A 22054-nucleotide genomic window follows, 5' to 3' on the forward strand; every position below is an offset into this window, starting at 1 on the left:
CAATGGGTGACTATGGAGCAGGAAACCTAGCTAGCTAGCAACCAGCGAGTGTTTGTTTCTTTGTTTAATGGTTGGATTGGATTGGATTGGATTGGCCTTTATTAGTCTCGCAGTGGAGAAATTTACATTTCACAGCAGCAAAGTTATGAAAGAAATGAAAGTAGAAAAGCAAAACACAGGAGCTGCTGGAAAGGCAGCCACTCTCGCGGCGCCGTCTTGAAGTCAAAAGAATAAAAAAAAAACTAAATAACAAATAACATGACAACACAAAGACACAGAGAGACATTCATTCTTAAGCACTTTCTGTACCCTCTTTGTTACATAAAGCAGTTCCAGATGAAAGCGGAGAGGATCAAAGCGTCTCTTCACCAGTGGATAGGGACATCATGGTGGAATGTGCACGTCGACTACAAGCTAAATGTTGAAAGCAAACACGCAGCTGTAGCATCCATTGACGAAAAGAGATTGTCTCACATCTCCTGTCCCACATAAATCAGCTTCAATTCCATCCCGCGACAATTCCATATACGCATCGGCGCTCTGCGCTGACGCTCCTTCCTTCTTATCGCGGGCTCCTCAAGCCATGTATCCATCCAGCCGCAGACTGTCCAACAGCACCGACCTTCCGCTGAACAAAGCGGGGCTGTGAAGATGCTGCACATTACAGGCGCAAAAAAGCACGATGGCCCCTTTGGTGTCCAGTGATGACAGTCGAATGGCACCGACATTCCTCCCATTGAAAAACAGTAGTGGCATATTCATGCTGCCGAAAAGGCGCAACCGCTCAGCACAGTCTCATCCTTGATGAATGTCGTGGTCAAAAATGCTGAAAAACAATCCGTATCCGTTCCACACGACGCACAACAACACAAAGTGACAAAAGAAAACACAAAAACAAGACAAAAACAACAAAAAAAAAGCAAGGCTCATCAGAGCACTTGCTGACGGCTGCCTACTCGTGCGCCATCTTGGACTCCTAACCTACCTAATTGTAGATGAAATAGGAAACCTAGCTAGCTAGCTCGCAATCAGCGTGTGTTTGTTTTTCTAATGGGTGGATATGGAGCAGGAAATCTAGCTAGCTAGCAACCAGTAGGTGTTTTTTGGTTTGTTTTTCCAATGGGTGGATATGGGGGAGGGAAGCTAGCTAGCTAGCGAGCAACCAGCGAGTGTTTTTTTTGTAGTTTGTTTATTTAATGGATGGACATGGAGGAGGATAGCTATCTAGCCAGAAAACAGCGAGTGTTTGTTTCTTTGTTTATTTTTTTAATGGTTGTATATAAAATAGGAAACCTGTTTGTTTGTTTGTTTGTTTGTTTGTTTGTTTCAATGGGTGCATATGGAGCAGGAAATCTAGCTAGCTAGCAACCAGTGAGTGTTTGTTAGGTTTGTTTTTCTAATGGGTGGATATGGAGGAGGAAAGCTAGCTTTCTAGCAAGCGAGCAACCAGCGAGTCTTTTTTTGTTGTTGTAATGGGTGAATAGGGAATAGGAAACCTAGCTAGCTAGCGAGCTAGCAACCAGCGAGTGGTTGTTTGTTTGATTTTTCAATGGGTGGAAATGGAGTGGGAAACCTAGCTAACTAACAACCATTGAGTGTTTATTCGTTAGTTTTTTTAATGGGGGGATATAGAGGAGGAAAGCTATCTCGCCAGCAAACAGCGAGTGTTTGTTTCTTTGTTTAATAGTTGTAGATGAAATAGGAAACCTAGCTAGCTAGCTCGCAATCAGCGCGTGTTTGTTTGTTTTTCTAATGGGTGGATATGGAGCAGGAAATCTGGCTACCTAGCAACCAGTGAATGTTTGTTGGTTTGTTTTTAGAATTAGTGGATATGGAGGAGGAAACCTAGCTAACTAGCGAGCTAGCAACCAGCGAGTGGTTGTTTTTTTTTTTTAATGGGTGGATAGGTAATAGGAAACATAGCTAGCTAGCGAGCTAGCACCCAGCAAGTGGTTGTGGTTTTTTTTAATGGGTGGATATGGATTGGGAAACCTAGCTAGCTAGCTAACTATAGCAACCAGCGAGTGTTTGTTCGTTTGTTTTTTCATGGGTCGATATGATTCATATTCATAATAAAGTATGAAACCTAGTGAGCTAGCAACCAGCGAGTGTTCATTCGTTTGTTTTTTTAATGGGTGGATATGGAGGAGGAAAGCTATCTAGCCAGCAACCAGCGAGTGGTTGTTTGTTTGATGTTACAATTGCTGGATATGGAGTAGGAAAGCTAGCTAGCTAGAAACCAGCTGGTGTGTGTTTGTTTGTTTGTTTGTTTGTTTGTTTGTTTGTTTTTAATGGGTTGATAGGAATGCTAGCTAGCCAGCTAATGTGCAACACTTAACCTAATTTTGCACTAAATTTTCCATTGTATTTAGACAACATAGACCACATTTTACTGTCTGCTTTTGGGAAGTCAATTGGCAATTGTGGAACATGGGGCAGGGTTTTAGGATGTTTATTTTATTAGAACCTTTTAATCTAGTGAAAATGAATGTTTTCTAAGTATGTATATGTATCTATGAACTAGCCGTATTGCTAAAAACATGTCAATATATGTTGTTGATCACAAACGTGTGCAGTGTCAAAGCATCCTCTGTTTGTATATGTGCTGAATAATGGCACATGGCTGTGGGAGGTCAGCAAAAATCATTCAACCTGTCCTGTATTATTCCTCTTTAACCAATAGAAACACAAAGGGGGGCGGGGGCTTAGCTCCTGTCGGTGTCGAATTAATTATTAAAGAACAACTTTCTGGATCGGATGGATTGCCCCATCAGCATCACATCCTCAGTGTGGGACCCCCACGGAAAGGTAAACACACCCTTGCTCTTTGATGTGTCTAATTTTGTATGAGGAACATTGGCAATTTTTTAAAAAGTATAGATTGTATTTTTTTTCTTCATATTAAGGTCTTGTTATACATTTGTTTCATCTTTTTACTTATTTATGAAACTACTCCCAAATACTTGAATCTATCTCATTTATTTTTACTTATTTTCGCATGCAACTGTTTTATTTAAGGTAAATACAACAAATAAATTATTATAGCATCAACCATAAAAAAGTTCTTTTTCTTATTTATTACTTTTTTACTTATTTACTTACTTATTTACTTTGCTAAACCACGACCGCCCAATTCTTGCCATGTCAGTTGACAGAAACAATTGTATCTTCACTTTTATTTTGCTGCATTAATTTAAAATACTTTCCACAGCAGTCTAAGTATTTTTTTTAATTTGTAATATTCAATACGTACAAATATTATTTTACTCCACAACGTTCGACTTTGCTAAATAATTACCTTTTTTATACACACATTTTTTTTTAAATGTTTTAATTTGTGTTTCATTTTTTGAACAAACTACTTATACTCCCGTAACACACTCCACTTAATGTATATAGCACTTTCACAACAGCTGTAACAAAGCACTTTAAAGAACATCCATCTAGCCATCCATAAATGCTATTTTTGATCCATTTATCCTCACAAGGGTTCCGGTGTGCTGGAGCCCATCCCAGCTCTTAGAGAAAAAAAATGTTGGGGTTTGATACAATAAGTGTTTAACTGTAGTATTCTATTATACTTGCCACAATAGCAAACTAAGCCGTTTTTCATGTTTTATTTTTTTATATTCCTTTTTTTTTATTAGTATGACACCAAATTATTGCTACATCAACAGTGATTTTTTTTAATCTTACAACACCACTACTGTGATCAATGCATGCTGGCAATATAATGAAATATGTGTAATGAAATATCAAAGCATACTGTTTGGTGTTATGGATACAATGCTACATAGCATTTGCACAAAAAAAAATCATGTCAGTTATATTAGCTCATTCACTGCCAGATCACGTGTTCACTCCGGTGCCAGGGTTTTTGTCATTGTCACTGGAATTCCAGGACCCACAGAAAATTGAATTTTAGGACTACATAAACATTCAATGCAGCGTGATAAACCTTAGACTCTCTTCTTTCATCAGAAAATGTGTTAATTCCTAACTTATATGGCTCTGCAGTTATATGAGCTTGAAATTACGGCGGCTGTCCAAAATGCAATGCATATTGGTTTATATTGCGCATAGGTGTCAAAGTCAAGGCCCAGGGGCCAAATCCGGCCCACCACCTCATTTTATTCGGCCCATGACAGCAAATCAAACTTGTGAAATTCCATGATGCCTGCTGAAATCCTAACCAAAATGTCATATTTTTGGATGTAAACCACAATAACAGTCATTATTCTTGACTTCAGATTAGTAAACTAGTTTTTAATGATTTTGTTGTGCGCTCGATCTGTAATATGTGGAGGGGATTAAACATTCCAATGACTTCCCCAAATTCATAACCATAACTACAATATGGCCCGCGGCAAAAAAAAATGACTGACACCCCTGATATAGCGCTTTAACAACAGCTGAAGCTGGAACAAAGCGCTAACATGGAAAAAAGGAAAATACCGCCCTTTGTGAAAAAGAAAAAACTTTGCCAGAGGCTATGGCCATCGCTTTATCGGGACCCAAGCAAGAAAAAAAAACAAACCCGAACTAATTCGGGAATGGCGCTCTATGTCATATTTTCAATTCCCGAATATTAATAATAATAATAATAATAATACATTTCATTTATAAGCGCCTTTCAAAACTCTCAAGGTCACTTTACAGTCACAGGGTAAGTTTTTCTGTGGGTGAGCAGTGGCAGCCACAAGCGCCAGCATTCACGCAACCCGGAAGTAACTCAAATAGATAGAAAGCAAGCTAGCTAGATGATAGATAGCTAATAAAAATAATACAATTTGTGAATGAGTGAAAGACTGTATAGGAAGTAATCGTTTTGATTCTTGTGTGATTGCAGAACCTCCATCCAGACTATGATGACAGGCCAGCAGAAGCTCGTGTCGGTGTGGCTCTTGTTGTTGCTCTTCGTAACGCTGTGTCCGGGTGCGCAGTACACACACAGCAAAAATGGCGGCACTACCCATCGAAGCGGAAAGAGCAACAAGGTACCTGCTTCTAAGGGTCACGACCTCCCCAAGCAAGGCCTGAATTGGGCCGGGGCGGCGGCGGCTGCCGGCATGCTGGGTGGCACGGGCCCCGGATACGGGCTGGGCTTCCTCGGGAGGCCCAAACACGCTTCCAGGGGGCACACCGGCCAAAAGATGGAATCCACCGGCCGCTATGACGGGCAGCGCCAAACATTTCGTAATCAGACGAGGTGGAGGGCTTTTCTAAAGGGGGCGGCCCCCGTGCACACGAGTAACTCGTTCCTTTTGCTGGGACACGCGCTCACCTTCCTCGCGGGGCTCTGCATGGGTGCACTTTGACTTCTGTCGCGAAATAGAATAAAAGTTTGCAAATGATATTCCCTTTTGATTCACACTTTATACTTAAGAATCCCGTAATGTTCATTTATGGGGCAAGTAAAATGTTTCTTTACGTCGTATATATTTAACATGGCTGATTACATTTATTATAATAATCATAATAATACATTCAATTTTTAAGCGCCTTTCAAAACTCTCAAGGACACTTTACAGTCACAGGATAACCCAGAATTCTGTTTTTTTAACCCTGAATTCTGTTTTTTAACTCAGAAGTCTGACTTTTAACTCAGAATTCTGACTTTTAACTCAGAATTCCGACTTTTAACTCAGAATTCCTACTTTTAACCCAGAATTCTACTTTTAACTCAGAATTCTGTTTTTTAACTCAGAATTCTGTTTTTTTTTTAACTCAGAATTCTGACTTTTAACCCAGAATTCCGATTTTTAACTCAGAATTCCGACTTTTAAGTCAGAATTCCTACTTTTAACTCATAATTCCTACTTTTATCCCAGAATTCCAACTTTTAACTCAGAATTCCGTTTTTTAACTCAGAATTCTGACTTTTAACTCAGAATTCTGACTTTTAACTCAGAATTTTGACTTTTAACTGAGAATTCCGACCTTTAACTCAAAATTCTGACCTTTAACTCAAACTTCCAACTTTTAACTCAGAATTCCAACTTTTAACTCAGAATTCCAACTAAAAAAAACGACTTTCTGAAATCAGTGCAACAAGGGGAAAGCAATGAAAGGAAGCTGAAAGACAATTTGGAATAATTTCATGGACAAAAGAGAATTCACATTAGTCTGTGATGCAGATATTTTGAGTCCAGCAGAGAAGGTCCTGCAGGCCGATCACCGGTATTAAGCACAAGTTATCCTGTCGCTTTCAGCTATTTGCGGATTAAGTTCATTTTCCCCGATTATCTCAGAACCAAGGCCCATACTTGATGTTTATCATTTCATGGAGCAGCACTAAACTGTCAGAAAAAAGTGTCAACAATGATGACCTCATCTAAATTTCCTCACAAATGGAACACAATGAGCGTCTTCTGTTTGTCTATATGGATAACAACAGGTGGTTAAACAATACCTGCCCGAACCGCCTCCGCCAATGTAAATAAATAGGAATTTTAATTTAGGAAGTTTGAATATAGTTGCATAACCATGATCTGAAATGTAGTTCAATTTCTATGATATGATTCCTGCAAGTCAATCAACTTTGTGTTCAATAAATCGGGTCGAGAGTTTGCATTATGTCCTTTTTGAGTACATTTAAGATCATTATTGTCGTGAAATGCTTTTTTTTCTGATTGTGTGCAGTCAGATTTTCTTCAACTAAAACACTGGATGACTTAAAATGTCAATCTGACTCATCCAAATGTGGTGTTGACCACATATGCATATATTTGAAATGTATACAAATTATATAAGTTATATATTTTAAATAAATTAACATGTTTAACCCAACTTTCTTTGTCTTGCAGTGGAGAAATTTACATTTCGCAGCAGCAAAGTTATGAAAGGAAAGAAAGAAGTAGAAAAACAATATACAGGAGCTGCTGGAAAGGCACCCACTCTCGCGGTGCTGTCTTGAAGTCAAAAGAACGAAAAAAATCTACCATAAATAACATAATAATAATCATGGCTCACTTTTCATTCTGTAAAGGACAACCGACACCATTTTTTGTTTCCTCACTGACATCAGAAAAACGTTTTATAACATCTAAAATACTCAAAACACGCAGGCTGATATTTTTAGTCAAATTCAAAACACTAATAAAAATGACTTAAAGTGTACTTAAAAATGACTTAAAATGTAAAATATAACTATATGCCGTGGAATCTTGATAACACACGCTCAGTAGAAGTCATTTGAAGTGATTTTACAAATTATGGACACAACTTGTCCGGAAGCGTCGGTTGTCCTTTAAATGTTTGAATGAGAAAGTACAGACAAGTGAGTCAGAAATCGGGATTTTGGACACATAATTTATTTGATTACATACACATTGACGGCAAATTATAGCACAACGTACTGGTAGGATATATCACAAAAAACATTGACGCAATCAAGTTAAATGACGTAGTTTGAGAATATGGTATAAGAGAAGAAGTGCACTTGTTTTCCATTCGGGAGACACAAACCTGTGTGTGTGTATTTTTTTTTACAATATCAAACCTTCATTTTAAATTGACGAAACTGAATAATTTGTGAATTCATACAAGTTAAAAAGAGATTTTGAAAAAACTGAGTTATTGAAGAATAAATTCATATGGGGGAAAAAAAGTCATGAGATTATACGACAATGATCTGAGACGTTTAGAAATGCATTAATCCAAACACAAAACAAGTCGATCAAGTGATTTAAACAGAGTACAATGCAGATAGTGAATGTATGTGTAAAATAACGCCGATGCAAAGGAACCATAGCAAGTCAAATGACAGGTGCAGATTCTAAAAAAAGCATGTCATGTTTCCGTCCCAGAAGCACTGGTGAAGGTCAAATTACAATTAGCGGCGAGCAAAAACGGCTAACAACTGAGCAGAATTGAGATATTTGCATGTAAAAAAAATGTACATCATGGATGTTAGATTTGTCTTTTTTTTTCCAGTTCAACCAGATTTCAATCTCTAGAATTACATAATAATAATAATAATCCATTTCATTTCCAAGCGCCTTTCAAAACTCTCAAGGTCACTTTACAGTCACGGGATAAGTTTTTTTTTTCTGTGGGTGAGCATCGGCAGCCACATGCGGCAACCCGGAAGTAACTCAAATAGATAGAAAGCTAGTTAGCGATCTAATAGCGAGCTAATAGATAGCCAACTAGATAGCTTGCCAGATCGCCAGAAAGCTAGCTATCTAGCTGGCTATCTATTCGCTCGCTACTAGATAGCTAACTAGCTTTCTATCTATTTGAGTTACTTCCGGGAGATCATCAGAAAGCTAGCTATCTGCTAAATAGCTATTAATTTTCCAGGGTCCTCAGAATTATCCATGTAACTTTTATTACAACTCCAATTTTATTATTTTTTTATCCTCTGTGTTTTTCATCATATTATTGCTTCAACTGAATCACACCCGGGAAAACATTTGCATCAAAATGTCCGTGGAAAAGCAGGCACTCTCTTTACACAACATCCCGCCAAACCTGATTGCGAACAACATCTAAAGCCCGGCGTTGCATTGTTAGACGAGCGATGCGATCATAACCAACGGCGCTAAAAGCGTAAATTTAAAAACATGAATTCAGTGATCAACAACATGGAGTGCAAAAATCAAAAACAAGTGCATGTTAGACTAACTACTCCTTCGGTTTATAACTTTTTTTTTCCAGCAAGACTCTGTAACCCTTTGTTAGTTTTCATGCACCGACCCGTGTTTGTGTCTGTATACATGTACACACACTACTCAAAAGTTAGGTACCTGTATGTAATCTCCACATCCAAGGATTTAAATACGCATGCCAGTTTTGAACAAGGAGTTGAATACCCACGTTTTCTTAGTCTGTGTAAGCTCTCAGTCGTATACGAGTGGTCCATCGATGAAAAGGTTTCTACAGCCGTCATCTGTACTTCTTTGAAGGTGTCGGACGTTTTGCTCCTCATCCGAAAAGCTTCATCAGTGAACTACAGATTGTGCTGGTAGCTCTGGCCCTATATGTACAGTATATACCTAATGTACAGAGGTGGCAGTGCCATACCTCTGCTTTGATAAGTCCTTGCTCTAAGGTTGGGAGTGGGGCGCAGTGGACTGCTCCCTGACGCTATCTAGGTGACACCAGAGCGAATGGGGCAATCAGGGCCAGTCATAGCCATAATCAGACAGGACAAAAGTAATCAGATTAACTTCAGGGAGCACTGCTCCCGCCAACCTAAAGCAGGGATTTATCTGGCTATCTATTAGCTATCTGGCTATCTATTAGCTATTGAGCTAGCTATCTGTCTTTTATCTATTAGCTATCTAGCTGGCTATTTATTAGCTAAATAGCAGGCTTTCTGTCTATTTGAGTTAGTTCCGAGTTGAGTGAACGCTGGGGCGTGTGGCTGCCGCTGCTCACCCACAAAGAAAAACGTATCCTGTGACTGTAAAGTGACCTTGGGAGTTTTGAAAGGCACTTATAAGTGAAATGTACTATTATCAAAGCAGAGGTCTGGCACCGCCAGCCCTGTACGTTAAGGATGTATATAGGGCCAGAGCTCCCAGCACAACTTTAGTTTGCTGATGAAACTTTTCAGATGAGGAGCGAAGTGTCCGACACCCTCAAAGAAGAGATGACAGCTGAAGAAACCTTTTCATCCATTCTCTCTGCTATCGAAAATCTCCTGGCGAAAGACCTGCTACTAAATTCTTCAGTGCCGTCTTGGTTGAACCATAACAACGGGTGCTAAAGCCTGTATCAAGACAGTTTAAATAGAAATTCCGATTGAACAGGACAGGGTTGTTCCGTTGAAGGGTCAAAACACCATTAGCTTCATGTTGTCATAAAAAAAGCATTGAAACCTTGGATCTAAGATTGGAGATGTTAAAAAATGAGTTGTTCTCTGAAGTTGATTGAAAGTGCATTTTAGAAAGCTTAATATCGCTAAGTTTTAGGAGTAGTGTATAATCGGATTGACTAAACATGAGTCGGAAGGTGCAAAATTCATGGAGGTTACCGATTATATAGGATAAACTTTAACAGCATTGACTGTATGAACACGTGCAGCTCTAACGTTGGGGTCTAATTGTTCTTACTGGAGCAGGAACACGCTAAACAGCAGCATGAAGAGCGACGGGAAAAACTGCGCCACCCCGACGCTCGGCGGGCCGCTGCGACCTCTTTGAACCTGATAGTCGGTCTTGCGTTCTTCCAGGAAGCGCTCCGAGTACACCATGTAATTCTCCACGCAGCGCCTCGCCTTCATCTGTTCCACCAGGGACGGGTAGCCGATCTCTTCGATACTCACTGTGTCGTCGTCCTCTTCGTTCCCCCCGGTGGAGTTGGTCTTCTGCTCCTTGAGTAGATCCGTTCTGTTCATGCATTTGGCCATGAATGCGTCGTAGGTCTCGGCTCTGGGCGGCCGCTTGTAGACGTAATCGCGGCCAAAGTCCTTCTCGTCGGTGGATCGTGAGCCGTAACGGCGGTACATGTAGTTGTTGTAGTAATTCTCTTCCTCGGGGTTGCGGAAAGAGAAGTGCGGTCGAGGGAAGCGCCCCAGGCCATATCCCACCGCCATTCCCGCGACGGCGCCCACGCCCGCGGCCAGCATGGCCTTTTTGGCGAATCCTGTAGATTTGGGTTTGTAACCCATACTCTGCACCGAACGGGAGAAGGGGGAGCCTCCCGTTCCGTAACCACCGTATCCGTAAGCGCCCCCGCCGATGTGGGGGCTCAGAATTTTGTTATTGGGGTTTCCTTGGGGGTAGCCGAATGATCCGCCACGGCCTGGGTAGCCACCCGCGGCTGGATACTGCATGGGGTTTCTGTTGGGATAGCCCCCTGCAGCTGGGTATCCTCCCGCAACCGGGTAGCCGCCCCTGTTAGGATAGCCCCCTCCGGCTGGGTAGCTTCCGCCGGCCGGGTAGCCACCCCTGTTTGGGTAGCCGCCTCCAGCAGATGGGTTCCGATTTGGAGGATTTCTTCCAGGACTCTGGTTGGGATAACCGCCAGCGGCCGGGTACCCTTGGTTGGTACCGCCTCTGCCTGGATTCTGGTTGGGATAACTGCCTCCAGCTGGATAATTGCCCCTTGCGGGATTTTGGTTGGGGTATCCACCACCGGCTGGATTACGGCCTGCGGGGTTTTGGTTTGGATAACCGCCAGCGGCTGGGTTCTGATTGGGGTAGCCGCCAGCGGCTGGGTAACGACCTGCAGGGTTCTGGTTTGGATACCCGCCGGCGGCTGGGTTCTGGTTTGGATACCCGCCGGCGGCTGGATAACGCCCTGCAGGGTTCTGGTTTGGATAACTACCACCAGCAGGGTTCTGGTTTGGATAACTACCACCGGCTGGATAACGCCCTGCAGGGTTCTGGTTTGGATAACTACCACCAGCAGGGTTCTGGTTTGGATAACTACCGCCAGCAGGGTTCTGGTTTGGATAACTACCGCCGGCTGGATATCCACCAGGATTGGTTCGACCGGGATTCTGGTTGGGGTAACTGCCGCCTCCTGGATAACTCGACGGGTTTCTATTTCCTGCCCCAGGATAATTTCCACCAGAGGGGTATGGATTGCTGTTTCGGTTGGAAGTGCTTCCTGGATTCGAGCTGGACGGTTTCGATTGCGATCCGCGGTTCCCCCAAGTGGAGGTGGAAGGTCTTCGGCCGCCGCTGCTGCTACTGCTGCTGCCACCGCCTCCTTTTCGGGCCCATGTGGAGTCGGTTTTTAGCAGCGATATGAGGAGGAAAGACAACAAAGCTGCCTCACACCATCTATTCATCATGGCCCTAAGAATAAAATAAACATCATCATTGCTTTTAAATGAAAGCAACTGAAATAGCAACAACCGAGACGGGAAGGAATTATATCATCTTCCATTTTTTTTAATTGGACACCCAGCAGAGAGCTTTTCACTCGATTATTGAGCAATCGGGATGTATTGTCTTTTCATCGTATGCTCAAACTAAATAATGAAACAACGTCAAAATTTACAAACGTGGACATAAAGATTTGTTTTCCCGTGAAAATAAATTGACAACTTGGCCAATAGCATTGAACCGTTAGAATAAAACAAATAACGGAATAGACGTTGTCGACTTGTCCCAAATGGAACGACATAGCATAATTATTGAGCGCACCCGAAAAACGTCCCCACCGAGTGTTAGCGGCTAAATTCCGTTATTCGTCGTTAGATTATTTCGTCTTGTCGTCGTCCGTGTGGTCTCCTTGGGTCCCGTTCTGAGCAATGAGGGTTGGGTCTTGAGCTGCAGATAGTGCACTCGTTTTCCTACACGCCCCAAACCGGACTCGCGGATTGAGGCCAGATACGGTCTGTGTATAGAAACACGGTTTTGCCCGGTTGTACGATTTTCGGGAAATTGTTTTATGTAATTCTGTTATTAATACAATGTGAATATTTTGGAAGGTCTATTCCTGTCACGTTTTATTTTATTCCATTGTGACGCACCGTTTACAAAACAAGCGCTTCTGTTACGCACGCGCAGTTGCAGGAGCCTGAGCTGGGCGGATCGACAAGCGGCTCTCTTGTTGGCTAAAGTCACGATGGTTGTGACGTCATGCCGTAAACTGAAAAAATACCCGGATGAGCACGCGATACACGGTGGAAACATGTCGAAAAGAAGAGTACTTTGTGGAGGACCACAGACACCAAACCGGCTACAAAGCACCAAAGTTGCAGTATTCTTTGGTTGTTTTAAGTAAACCTAGGAGCCTATTTTAGTAAATCATTGAAGCGGAGCCGTCTGGTGTGCATGTGTGGCTAAAAACGCCCTAATCCAACAATAGACCGAGCGTGACGAATTGAGAAAAGCGACGGCGTGAGAGGGTTTGAAACCGGGCAGGGGTGCAGCGTGGGCTTCTCGCTGGGGTTGGGGATGTTATCCGTACTGTCTTATGGCAGACTGGTAGCCCGGGCTGTCTTAGGTGGACTCTCGCAGACGGACGGGCACGACTACAGCCTCGTTACGGCAAGCTATGGCTTCGGCAAGGATTTTCGGAAGGGGATTCTTAAGAAAGGGATGTGCTATGGGGACGACGCCTGCTTCATCGCAAGGAACAAAAGCGCAGATGTACTAGGTAAGATTCACTCCCCAGATCGTGCACACGTTCAGCTAGTCTGCAGGCTCCGGTTATACCCGGTTGACCTTCAGTAGTCTATCCACTGCTGCACGTGGACTGACCTCACGATGAAAACACTACACCCTCCACACCCTCCTGTCACAAACCCTGAACGTTATCGGCTAGCTATTTAATTAATTTAATTTATTATTAATTTACATTTAATGTGTGGAACGGACCTACAATTGCGTCCTTAAATTGTCATAACATGTTAGGAAGGTGTGGTTTTTATGCCAGACACCAAACGACCTTTCACCTAGATACCGTCCGAGATAAAAACGACGCAAGATAACTAACTAACTCGAGTGAGCCTGCATAAATAAAGTAATTGGAAGCACACTGGAGCTGAAATTAACATATATTCGAAGCATTGACAGAAAACAACAAGGTCAGAATGGTCGAGCATGGAGGCGGCCATTTTGCTCACAGCGCCGCTTAGCGTTGCTCGAATTGACTTGTTCAACTGTGGTTTTAATAAACGAACCGACTTTAGAAAAATCAGGGACTTTGTCCTATTTTCAAGTTTTTTTCTACACCTACAAGACAACACGCAAAGCCTGCTTGCAAACGTGCCTTGAAACCCGTTCGCTCGTTATTCAACATGTTCGGTAAAATGCACACATTCCGTAGCTTGTGTGCAATTTTATGTGAATGAAAGGTGAAATTGAACCATAAAGGAATGTCACAACCTTTAAAGAGCGCTTACACTTAATATTACAAAACACGTGAATACTTTGCATCAGCCAGTCTCCGGGGTGGAACAATGGTTGCATTCTCGCCTTTGTGGTGTAGACTCTACACACTCGTGTGCCGTGAGAGATCGTCAGGTGTGCCGTGAGGAACTATCCAATGCCCCCTTTTCAAATTTAAAATTTTACAAACATTTATTAATCATTTTCTGCTAATATTATGTCATTGTGCCGTGTCCGTGCTGAAAAGACAGGGAGGGTAATATTAATATTCGTTCGTATGGCAACACCTCACAGATTGCCTTTTTCTTACGAGATAGTTCGTGGTGTGCCGCAAAAACATTCCAATGTGAAAAAACGTGCCCTGGTTCAAAAAAGTTGAAAAACACTGGTGTCGAGGTCAGCTTTAGATATTCAATTTGTGCCTTGATTAAATCATTTTAAAATCTAGAATTGAATCATCTACACGTTCCACTACTCATTCTAACGTTTGCTTAACATGCATCCATTGCTTCATGTTTACAATTTTTTTCTGAAATCATCTCCCCATAAGAATACGCCACCTTTTATATCCCGAACTTTTTACTTTTATTGATTCAGGGTTTACCTGACAATAACCGCTCTTCACCATGAACATAAATTCGAACTTTGTGACATCTCTGAAAGGCACAAAAAATCGGTAACACCCAGCACCATATTCCCTTCTTTGAAGCTAAGTGTGCTAAATGTAACTTTCTGTTTGTCTTAACAGGCGTAGCGGATGGCGTGGGTGGCTGGCGGGACTACGGCGTGGACCCATCTCAGTTTTCCGCCACGCTGATGAGAACGTGCGAGCGGCTGGTGAAAGAGGGCCGCTTCACTCCCAGCAATCCGGTGGGCATCCTGACATCTGGCTACTATGAACTCCTGCAGAATAAAGTTCCCCTTTTAGGTGAGGCTCTACAAAGTCACAATCCACCACAACACATGCGTACATTGTGAGCACAGTCAAAAATAAACCCTGAACATTTTTGTCATGTTCTCGTATTCTATGAGGGGATAGATGTACTGAAATGCAAAGCGTGCTGGGCATTTTCTTAAAGGACAACCGACACCACTTTTTTGTTTCCTTACTGACATCAGAAAAACGTTTTATAGCATCTAAAATACCCAAAACACGTAGTATGAAATTTTTAGTCAAATGCAAAACACCAAGAAAAATGACATAAAGTGTCTAAAAACTACTTCAATTTGAAACCGGAAGTGGCCAGTTTCAGAAGGTCTCGTCCCCTCGTTCGTGGTGTCACGCCAAGAGACGTCTTGCCTTGCTCGAGAATCAAAACAATGGCTTCAGATTCGGAGAAGATGCTTTCTTGTTACTCATCCAGTTATGAATATGATTCAAATAGTGCTCTATAAATACAGTTGATATGATTTGAGTCATGTGTACAGTACTTGGACTCGACAGCTGAAGGCTCCTTTGAATTTTGCCTCCCAATGCTCTAGTCGCCCATCGGAATAAATAATTATTGACCACACCGATAAAGCGGACGTCGTAATGCCACGCCGCCGATTTCGCAGGGAGCAGCACCGCCTGCATCGTAGTGCTGGATCGAAGGAGTCACCAGCTCCACACGTGTAACCTCGGCGACTCGGGCTTCCTGGTGGTGCGCGGGGGCGAGGTGGTGCACCGTTCAGACGAGCAGCAGCACTACTTCAACACGCCTTTTCAGCTTTCTATCGCCCCGCCCGGGACCGAAGGCGCCGTTCTCAGTGACAGGTGGGACCCGATGTACCTAGAAATGCACCACATGTGTTTAAAAATACCTCCCCTTTCCAAAAACGCTTTGTCAATTCATCTGGAATAACCACTTTTAGCCCCGAAGCCGCCGATAGCTCCTCGTTTGACGTGCAGCTCGGGGACATCATCCTCACCGCCACGGACGGCCTATTTGATAACATGCCCGACTACATGATTCTTCAGGAGCTTAAGAAGCTCAAGGTGTGACCTCATTTTTACTTCAGCATCCAACATATTGTATGAATAACAAACATTTAGTATTTTTTGCCGTCTTGTTCAGACCACCAACTACGACAGCGTTCTGCAGACTGCACAAAGTATTGCAAAGCAGGCTCACGACCTGGCCTACGATCCCAACTACATGTCCCCGTTTGCACAGTTTGCGTGTGACAATGGCCTGAATGTAAGAGGTAAGCGTTCAGGAGTTTCTTGACAACAAAAAAATAGGGATGCTCCCCTACTTACGAACATTCGAGTTACGAACAACGGTACATATGAACATTTTTGTAGTAACATATGTACTGTAGTATTCTCCCCAGTTGTACAGATCTCTATAGAGCATATGTTTTATGAAATGCTTATTTTTCAGTAGAAACCCATACAGGTTACTTATACAAGCCTTACATATGCTTGTATAAACATTAAAAATACTTATATAAGCCTTAAAACATACATTGCGTCCAAAATATAGCACTGAATCAACTTACGAACACATTCACCTTACAAACGACTGTTCGGAATGTATCTCGTTCGTAAGTTGGGGAGCGTCTGTATTGAGTTGATTCAACGTCACTCGTGCATCTCAACTAACGTGAGTTGTGTAAAAGTACATTTACCCTATTTTCCGGTGTATAAGGCGCACCCAAACGCCTTGATTTTTTTCCAAAGATGACCCTGCTCCTTCAGTGCGCCTTTTATGTGAAGTCATATTGAGCCACAACAACTAATATCAGCAGCCACCGACTCCATCGCACCTCCTGTAAAAGTATTGTGTAAGGCTAGCCTCTACTGTAGCGCCTTATAATTGGAAAACTTTTGTATATTTATATATTTGGAAAATCTTTTTCCTTCGTCGAACGTGTGCCTTGTATAAGGAAAAAGTTTGAAAATACAGTGATACCTCGGTTTACGAACCCCTTGGCTTACGAACTTTTCCGTATACAAACGTTAAATTTATGAAAATTTTACCTTGGCATACAAACTGTTTTTCGGGATACACACGGAGCGCCACAGTGAGTGATGTGTCCTTCGCGAACGAGCCCGTTCTCCGAACAAGAAAGTGGCAGCCGGCTTGTTTTGGTCCTCTGTTCCCCGCCCCCAGTCTTCAGTTAAAGCCACGTGATTGGTCAAGAACGCAGCAGTGAGGGAAGGTGGTTTAAACATTAAAGAGACAGGCTGACGACAGAGAGAGTGACAAAATGGATAGAAAACAGGACTCGTGTAGGAATTTGGACTCGTTTCAACTTTGATAGTTCAAAGGCAGAGTGTAGACTGCAAGGTTAAAATTCCCATCAATCAGGCTCCATAAATAACCCACACAAGCCATCTGTACACTTGATGCAAAAAGCTATCAACCCAGCTAAACAGAACACAATTGATGAGGAACTAGGTAAAATTATCCCAGAGAAAGCACCTACAGGGGATCATTCCTCAAGATGGTGAAAGAAGAAGGTTCCGTTCCTCATCAAGTGTTTAATGCTGAGGAAACCGGCCACTCTATTCCATCAAGCCATTAATGACCATCACAAAGGTCAATAAAACGACTTTATTATACTGTACAGTTTATTTCTTTAATTATAATACCATGGTACATTTATTATAGATAAAATAAGGTATATTTTGTGTAGTTTTAACGCTTAGAAAATTATGTGTTATGGAGACCTGGGAACGGATATTCTCTTTTTAATGGTTTCCAATGGGAAATTATTTTTTGGGATACACACTGTCCGCCTTACACACTCTGTCTAGGAACCAATTGAGTTCGTAAGCCATGGTATCACTGAGAAATAAAGCGTAAATTGAGTTGGCCGCAGTTGATGTCACGTGACCACCGCAACACCACAACTGCTAAAAACGTAACCCGGCTCCTTTCTCGATACGTTATCCATCTCGTTTGTTCTACAGGAGGAAAGCCGGACGACATCACGGTGCTGCTGTCCATCGTGGCCGAATATACAGACTAGAGCACGCGCGTGTGTGCGCTCGAACGTGTATATGTGCACGGTGGGAGTGTACGGGGCTCCTAAGAGAGGCTGGCTTGGCCGCCGTTCGCCTGAATCTTCCTCCGTCCTGGGTCACGGCGCCTGTCGGCCATTTTGTTGTTTTTTGTTAGTTTCTTCCTCAGTTTGGTTCAAAGGGGAAGCGGGCAGCTCGGATAAATGTCAATGGTGCGGCACATACGGCGTGGAAATTGCACATTGTTGTAAGCAAGTACGCAAACCAGGCTTTGCGGGTTTTTGAGAAAAGAATACAAGCGGACTGAAATGTGTTTTTTGTTGCTCTATTTGAGGCCGAATGGCAGAGGAGAAGGATGCGTCGGGAAAGTGAATGACAGAAGAGATTAGCGCTCGGAGGGCACAAGACGGAGCCCACGAGACTCAGTTGAAGCCGACATACAAATGTTATTAAGGTTTGGGGCTTAGGGAAGGGTGTGCCTCTTTCTGGTTGTAAAATCTTGTTTTTTTTGGGGGGGACTGTCCCTTGATTTGGATCTAGTTTTGTTTGATTTACTGTTGTGAGCGATGCGTTCGTGATTAATCCCCACACTTCCATTTGCTAGGATGAATATTTGCTAGGATGGCGTGGTAGGAAAAGGGAGTAAGTAAGTGTGCGTGTCTGTTGAGTTCGAATGTCATGTTTGGGAAAAGCTTAGCATCCGATAATATTCTCGTTTGCATACGTTGCTCATGTGTGAGGACAAAAAGATGGATATCTTTTTTTTCAAATGGTAATATTTTAACTCATTCACTGCCAGACAATGTGCAAAAATGTGTCCACTCCAGTGCCAGGGTTTTTTGGCATTTTCACTTCTGGGCCCACAGAATATTGAGTTTTTAGGGCTACATACAGATTCGATGCAGCGTAAGAAACCTTAGATTCTTCTTTCATTAGAAAAAAAAAGTTAATTCCTAAGTTATATGGGTCTGGAGTTATCTGAGCTTGAAATAGGGGCGGCTGTACAAAAATACATGACACATATCGATTTTATAAATTTGAGACTGGCGGTGAATGAGTTAAAGCGTCTGCCCTGTTGAAATGCTGTATATTGGGGTGTCAAACTTTTTTTTTGCCACAGGCCACGTTGTAGTTGCAGTTTCCTCTCGAAGGCCATTAGATTGTTTCACCCCCTTCGCAAATTACAGAAAAGCGCAAAACAAAAGAACGAGTTTTTAAATCTAAAGTATAAAAATAATGACTGTTATTTCGGTTTACATGGGACAATTTGAAATTTTAGTTCAGATTCTAGCGAGCCTCATGGAACTTGACATGGTTGATTTGCTTTCACGGGCCGAAAACAATGATATGGCTGGCCGGATTTGGCCCCCGGGCCTTGACTTTGACACCTGTGCTGTATATCCTCCAGTAGTGGTTGATTCGATGAACCCTCAAGATTGGGATGAGATTTTATGTAATCCCAAATTTTAGCAATTCATCATTTTTATTGGACAGTAATTGTTCTGACATCGCCCACCTATGGGACTACACTTTGCTGATGTTATTTACGGATGTTTTTTTTTACAAGTGTGGGAGGGTACTATTTGAGGAAATACAGGATGTGTATGGTTGATGACAAATGTGTAATATTTTTTTAAGTTGTCATGTTCGTGTTTTTTGTTCATTTTGCTGCTTTTTGTGAGTGTGAGAAGTGAATGTATGAGCTGAATGATATGAAACATGCTCACCCTGGATGTTCACTCATACACTGCCAGACGTGCAAAAGTGTGTCCACTCCAGTGCCAGGGTTTTTGTCATTGTCACGTGAATTCCAGGACCCATAGCATATTGGGTTTTAGGAATACATAAATAGTCAATGCAGCGTAAGAAATCTTCAAATGTTTTCTTTCATCAGAAAAACAGTTAATTCCTAAAGTATATGGGTCTGGAGTTATGAGTTTGAAGTGAGGGTGGCTGTCCAAAATACAATTCAATACATGCATATTGGTTTATATAGCGCTTGAACAACAGCTGAATCTGAAACAAAGCGTTCAAATGGAAAAGAATGGAAATGCTGCCCCCTTGTGGATAAGAAAAAAAACATTGCCAGAGGCCATGGCCAGCGCTTTATCAGCACCAGGCATGAAAAAACAAAACCCAAACAAATTCGGGAATGGCGCTCTACGTCATGTTTTCAATTCTTGAATGGCTGTGAATGAGTTAAGAGACCTTGTGTGCGTTCAGAGTTTAATCCCTTTACATCAATAATCCCAAAACGCATGTCCTACTGTGGCAGGATGCCCTTCAGATAACACTACTCTGGACAAAATGTCTGGACATTTTCAAAATGGGCGCACTAAAGTCTTTTCTGTATTCATCAGTACGCCTTGTGGTCGTAAACATGCAGCAATACTGTACACGATTTGTGCTCTTAATATCGTATGATGGCAAGATGGGTCTCTGAAGAGAGTTTTTGTCTTTTGTTTCTTTTTTGTCTTAATGTTGTTGATGAATTTGTCTTTGTTACGTGTGTCATTATCTGTAGCACTCGTGCATGACTGGTTTTCAGAAGCCAAAGATGGAAAGCCATATATATATTTAGAATGCATTTAAAGGGAACTCTGCTCTGTACCGTAGGTCCTTCTGTAAGCAACGTGTTGGTAGAGACCAATAATGTCAATGTTTTATGTATGTATGTATGTATTTTATTCTAAATGTCATAGGAGCTGTACTTTTGAGGAAGGGTTTGTGGAATAGTCTTCACATAGCTAAGTATGCCGCAGAACAATTTAAAAAGACAAAAAAGTGTTGAGTTAGATTTTTACGATTATTAAAAGTCACATTGGCATGCTGAGTCTTCAAATTTCATCTTTTTTTCGTGACAGTTTACCCCTCAGGTAAGCAAAAAAAATCTGATTACCTGCAGTAAATCTAGAGTAAGTGATATGTTTTGACACATCTACAGTCCAGTGCAGCTAAAAAAATTGAGAAAACAGATCTTTTTTTCTACTCCCAAAAAAGTAGTCACACCTAACTAACTCAACAACAAAAAAGTGTTATTTGTCACTCCTATTCTCTGCATGGTTTCAGTCAATTCTTCTAGTTTATGTCTTTCTAATGCATATGTTTTGGACATTTATCATGTATATGCAGACCAAGGCAGAACTGCTGTGAAATTAAGCGCGTGACTGAAAAGGAAGAGCACAGTTTCAGCCTTAACACATCATCAAGAGGCCTTCCGTGTCTTTGCAAGCTTGTCTCGTCCATATTGTCCAGTGTTTGTTCAATGCAGTCTGTAAACACCCATGGGTGGGCGGAATGGGGTGGGGAGGGGGTCTTCCCACCCACCCCCAAGGTGTGTGTGTTCTCCCCCTTCAGAGCAAAGGTGCTTCTGCCATCTCTTGGATTGGTATGATTGTCCTTTTTTTCCAACAAGTGATATTTGTATGGGTAAATGAACTGAACATCTATGTCTGTCTTAGTATAACAATGCAAGTCTAATTTATGTAAATATGTTTTTTGAAAATGTACAATATTTAAAAAATAAAAAATCTATAGTATTTATATTTTAAAAAAAGCTGTTGACTTGATTCATTCTTACTCGGGACATTATTATTAGAAATTATACTGCAATTTGCACAAAACACCATGAGGTTATATTACAGTGACACTAGAAGGACAGCTTATGGAAATTTCCACATTTTCCTTATGGAAATTTCCACAGTCTATTTTTTTAGGTGGTACATTGTTTTGTTTATTTGTGGCAATTTAGTTTATTATGGTTTCACAAGTCCATACAGTCAATGAAAGGATAAAAAAGCATAGAGCTTACTTCTATATCTGTTATTACGCTGGAATAATTCTATTTTAAAATAACCAAAACTATATGAGTAATGCATTCGATAATATAACTAACCATTTTATACTACTACTACTACTAATAATAATACATTTTATTTATCAGCACCTTTCAAAGCTGTCAACAGCATTTCACAATCACAAAACAGGTACATAAATAAAACCACAGATGAAATTATGAATAAGAACAAGAGATACAACTACAGATAATGCAATATAATTTTTTTAATGTTATTGTAATGTCAACTGAATATCCTTATGATTTTTGAATGTAAAACTGATTTGTGGTGATTTAAAAAAATCTGTTTTCAGAAATTCTAAGCCAACTCGCATGGCACAAAGAGATGGAATGTAATTTATGCTTTAATTCAATTTTTAATTGAATTTACCTTTATTAGTATCGCAGTGAAGAATTTTAGATTTCACAGCAGCAAAGTTATGGAAGGAAGAGGAAGGTCTTATCTTGATT

At 41.5% G+C, this 22054-nt stretch overlaps 3 protein-coding genes across 4 annotated transcripts; 2 read left to right on the top strand and 1 right to left on the bottom strand.

Annotated features, from left to right (window-relative positions):
- The first annotated feature begins 1345 nt into the window (after positions 1-1345).
- LOC148884510 (uncharacterized) lies at positions 1346-6712 on the top strand. Its single transcript, XM_089020083.1, has 2 exons — positions 1346-2808; positions 4850-6712. Exon 2 carries the CDS (start codon positions 4866-4868, stop codon positions 5316-5318), a length of 453 nt encoding a protein of 150 aa, XP_088876209.1. The 5' UTR covers positions 1346-2808; positions 4850-4865; the 3' UTR covers positions 5319-6712.
- A 579-nt stretch (positions 6713-7291) lies between these two features.
- Positions 7292-12397, bottom strand: LOC148884511 (uncharacterized). 2 transcript variants are annotated; one of them, XM_089020058.1, is made up of 2 exons: positions 12105-12397; positions 7292-11753 (listed from the first exon to the last, which is right to left on the bottom strand). In XM_089020058.1, the coding sequence occupies exon 2, from the start codon at positions 11747-11749 to the stop codon at positions 10058-10060; it is 1692 nt and encodes a 563-aa protein (XP_088876184.1). In that variant the 5' UTR covers positions 11750-11753; positions 12105-12397; the 3' UTR covers positions 7292-10057. The 2 variants fall into 2 exon arrangements, with proteins under 2 accessions (XP_088876184.1, XP_088876183.1); XM_089020057.1 differs by having other exon boundaries at positions 12122-12395.
- A 152-nt stretch (positions 12398-12549) lies between these two features.
- On the top strand, positions 12550-21102 carry LOC148884512 (protein phosphatase PTC7 homolog). Its single transcript, XM_089020076.1, has 6 exons — positions 12550-13062; positions 14545-14724; positions 15354-15552; positions 15651-15774; positions 15854-15983; positions 17698-21102. The coding sequence occupies exons 1-6, from the start codon at positions 12861-12863 to the stop codon at positions 17754-17756; spliced, it is 894 nt and encodes a 297-aa protein (XP_088876202.1). The 5' UTR covers positions 12550-12860; the 3' UTR covers positions 17757-21102.
- Positions 21103-22054: the final 952 nt, after the last annotated feature.

The sequence above is a fragment of the Hippocampus bargibanti genome, linkage group LG18 (assembly GCF_051943395.1).
Source record: "Hippocampus bargibanti isolate YZ-2025 linkage group LG18, ASM5194339v1, whole genome shotgun sequence".
Taxonomy (NCBI): Eukaryota; Metazoa; Chordata; class Actinopteri; order Syngnathiformes; family Syngnathidae; genus Hippocampus; species Hippocampus bargibanti.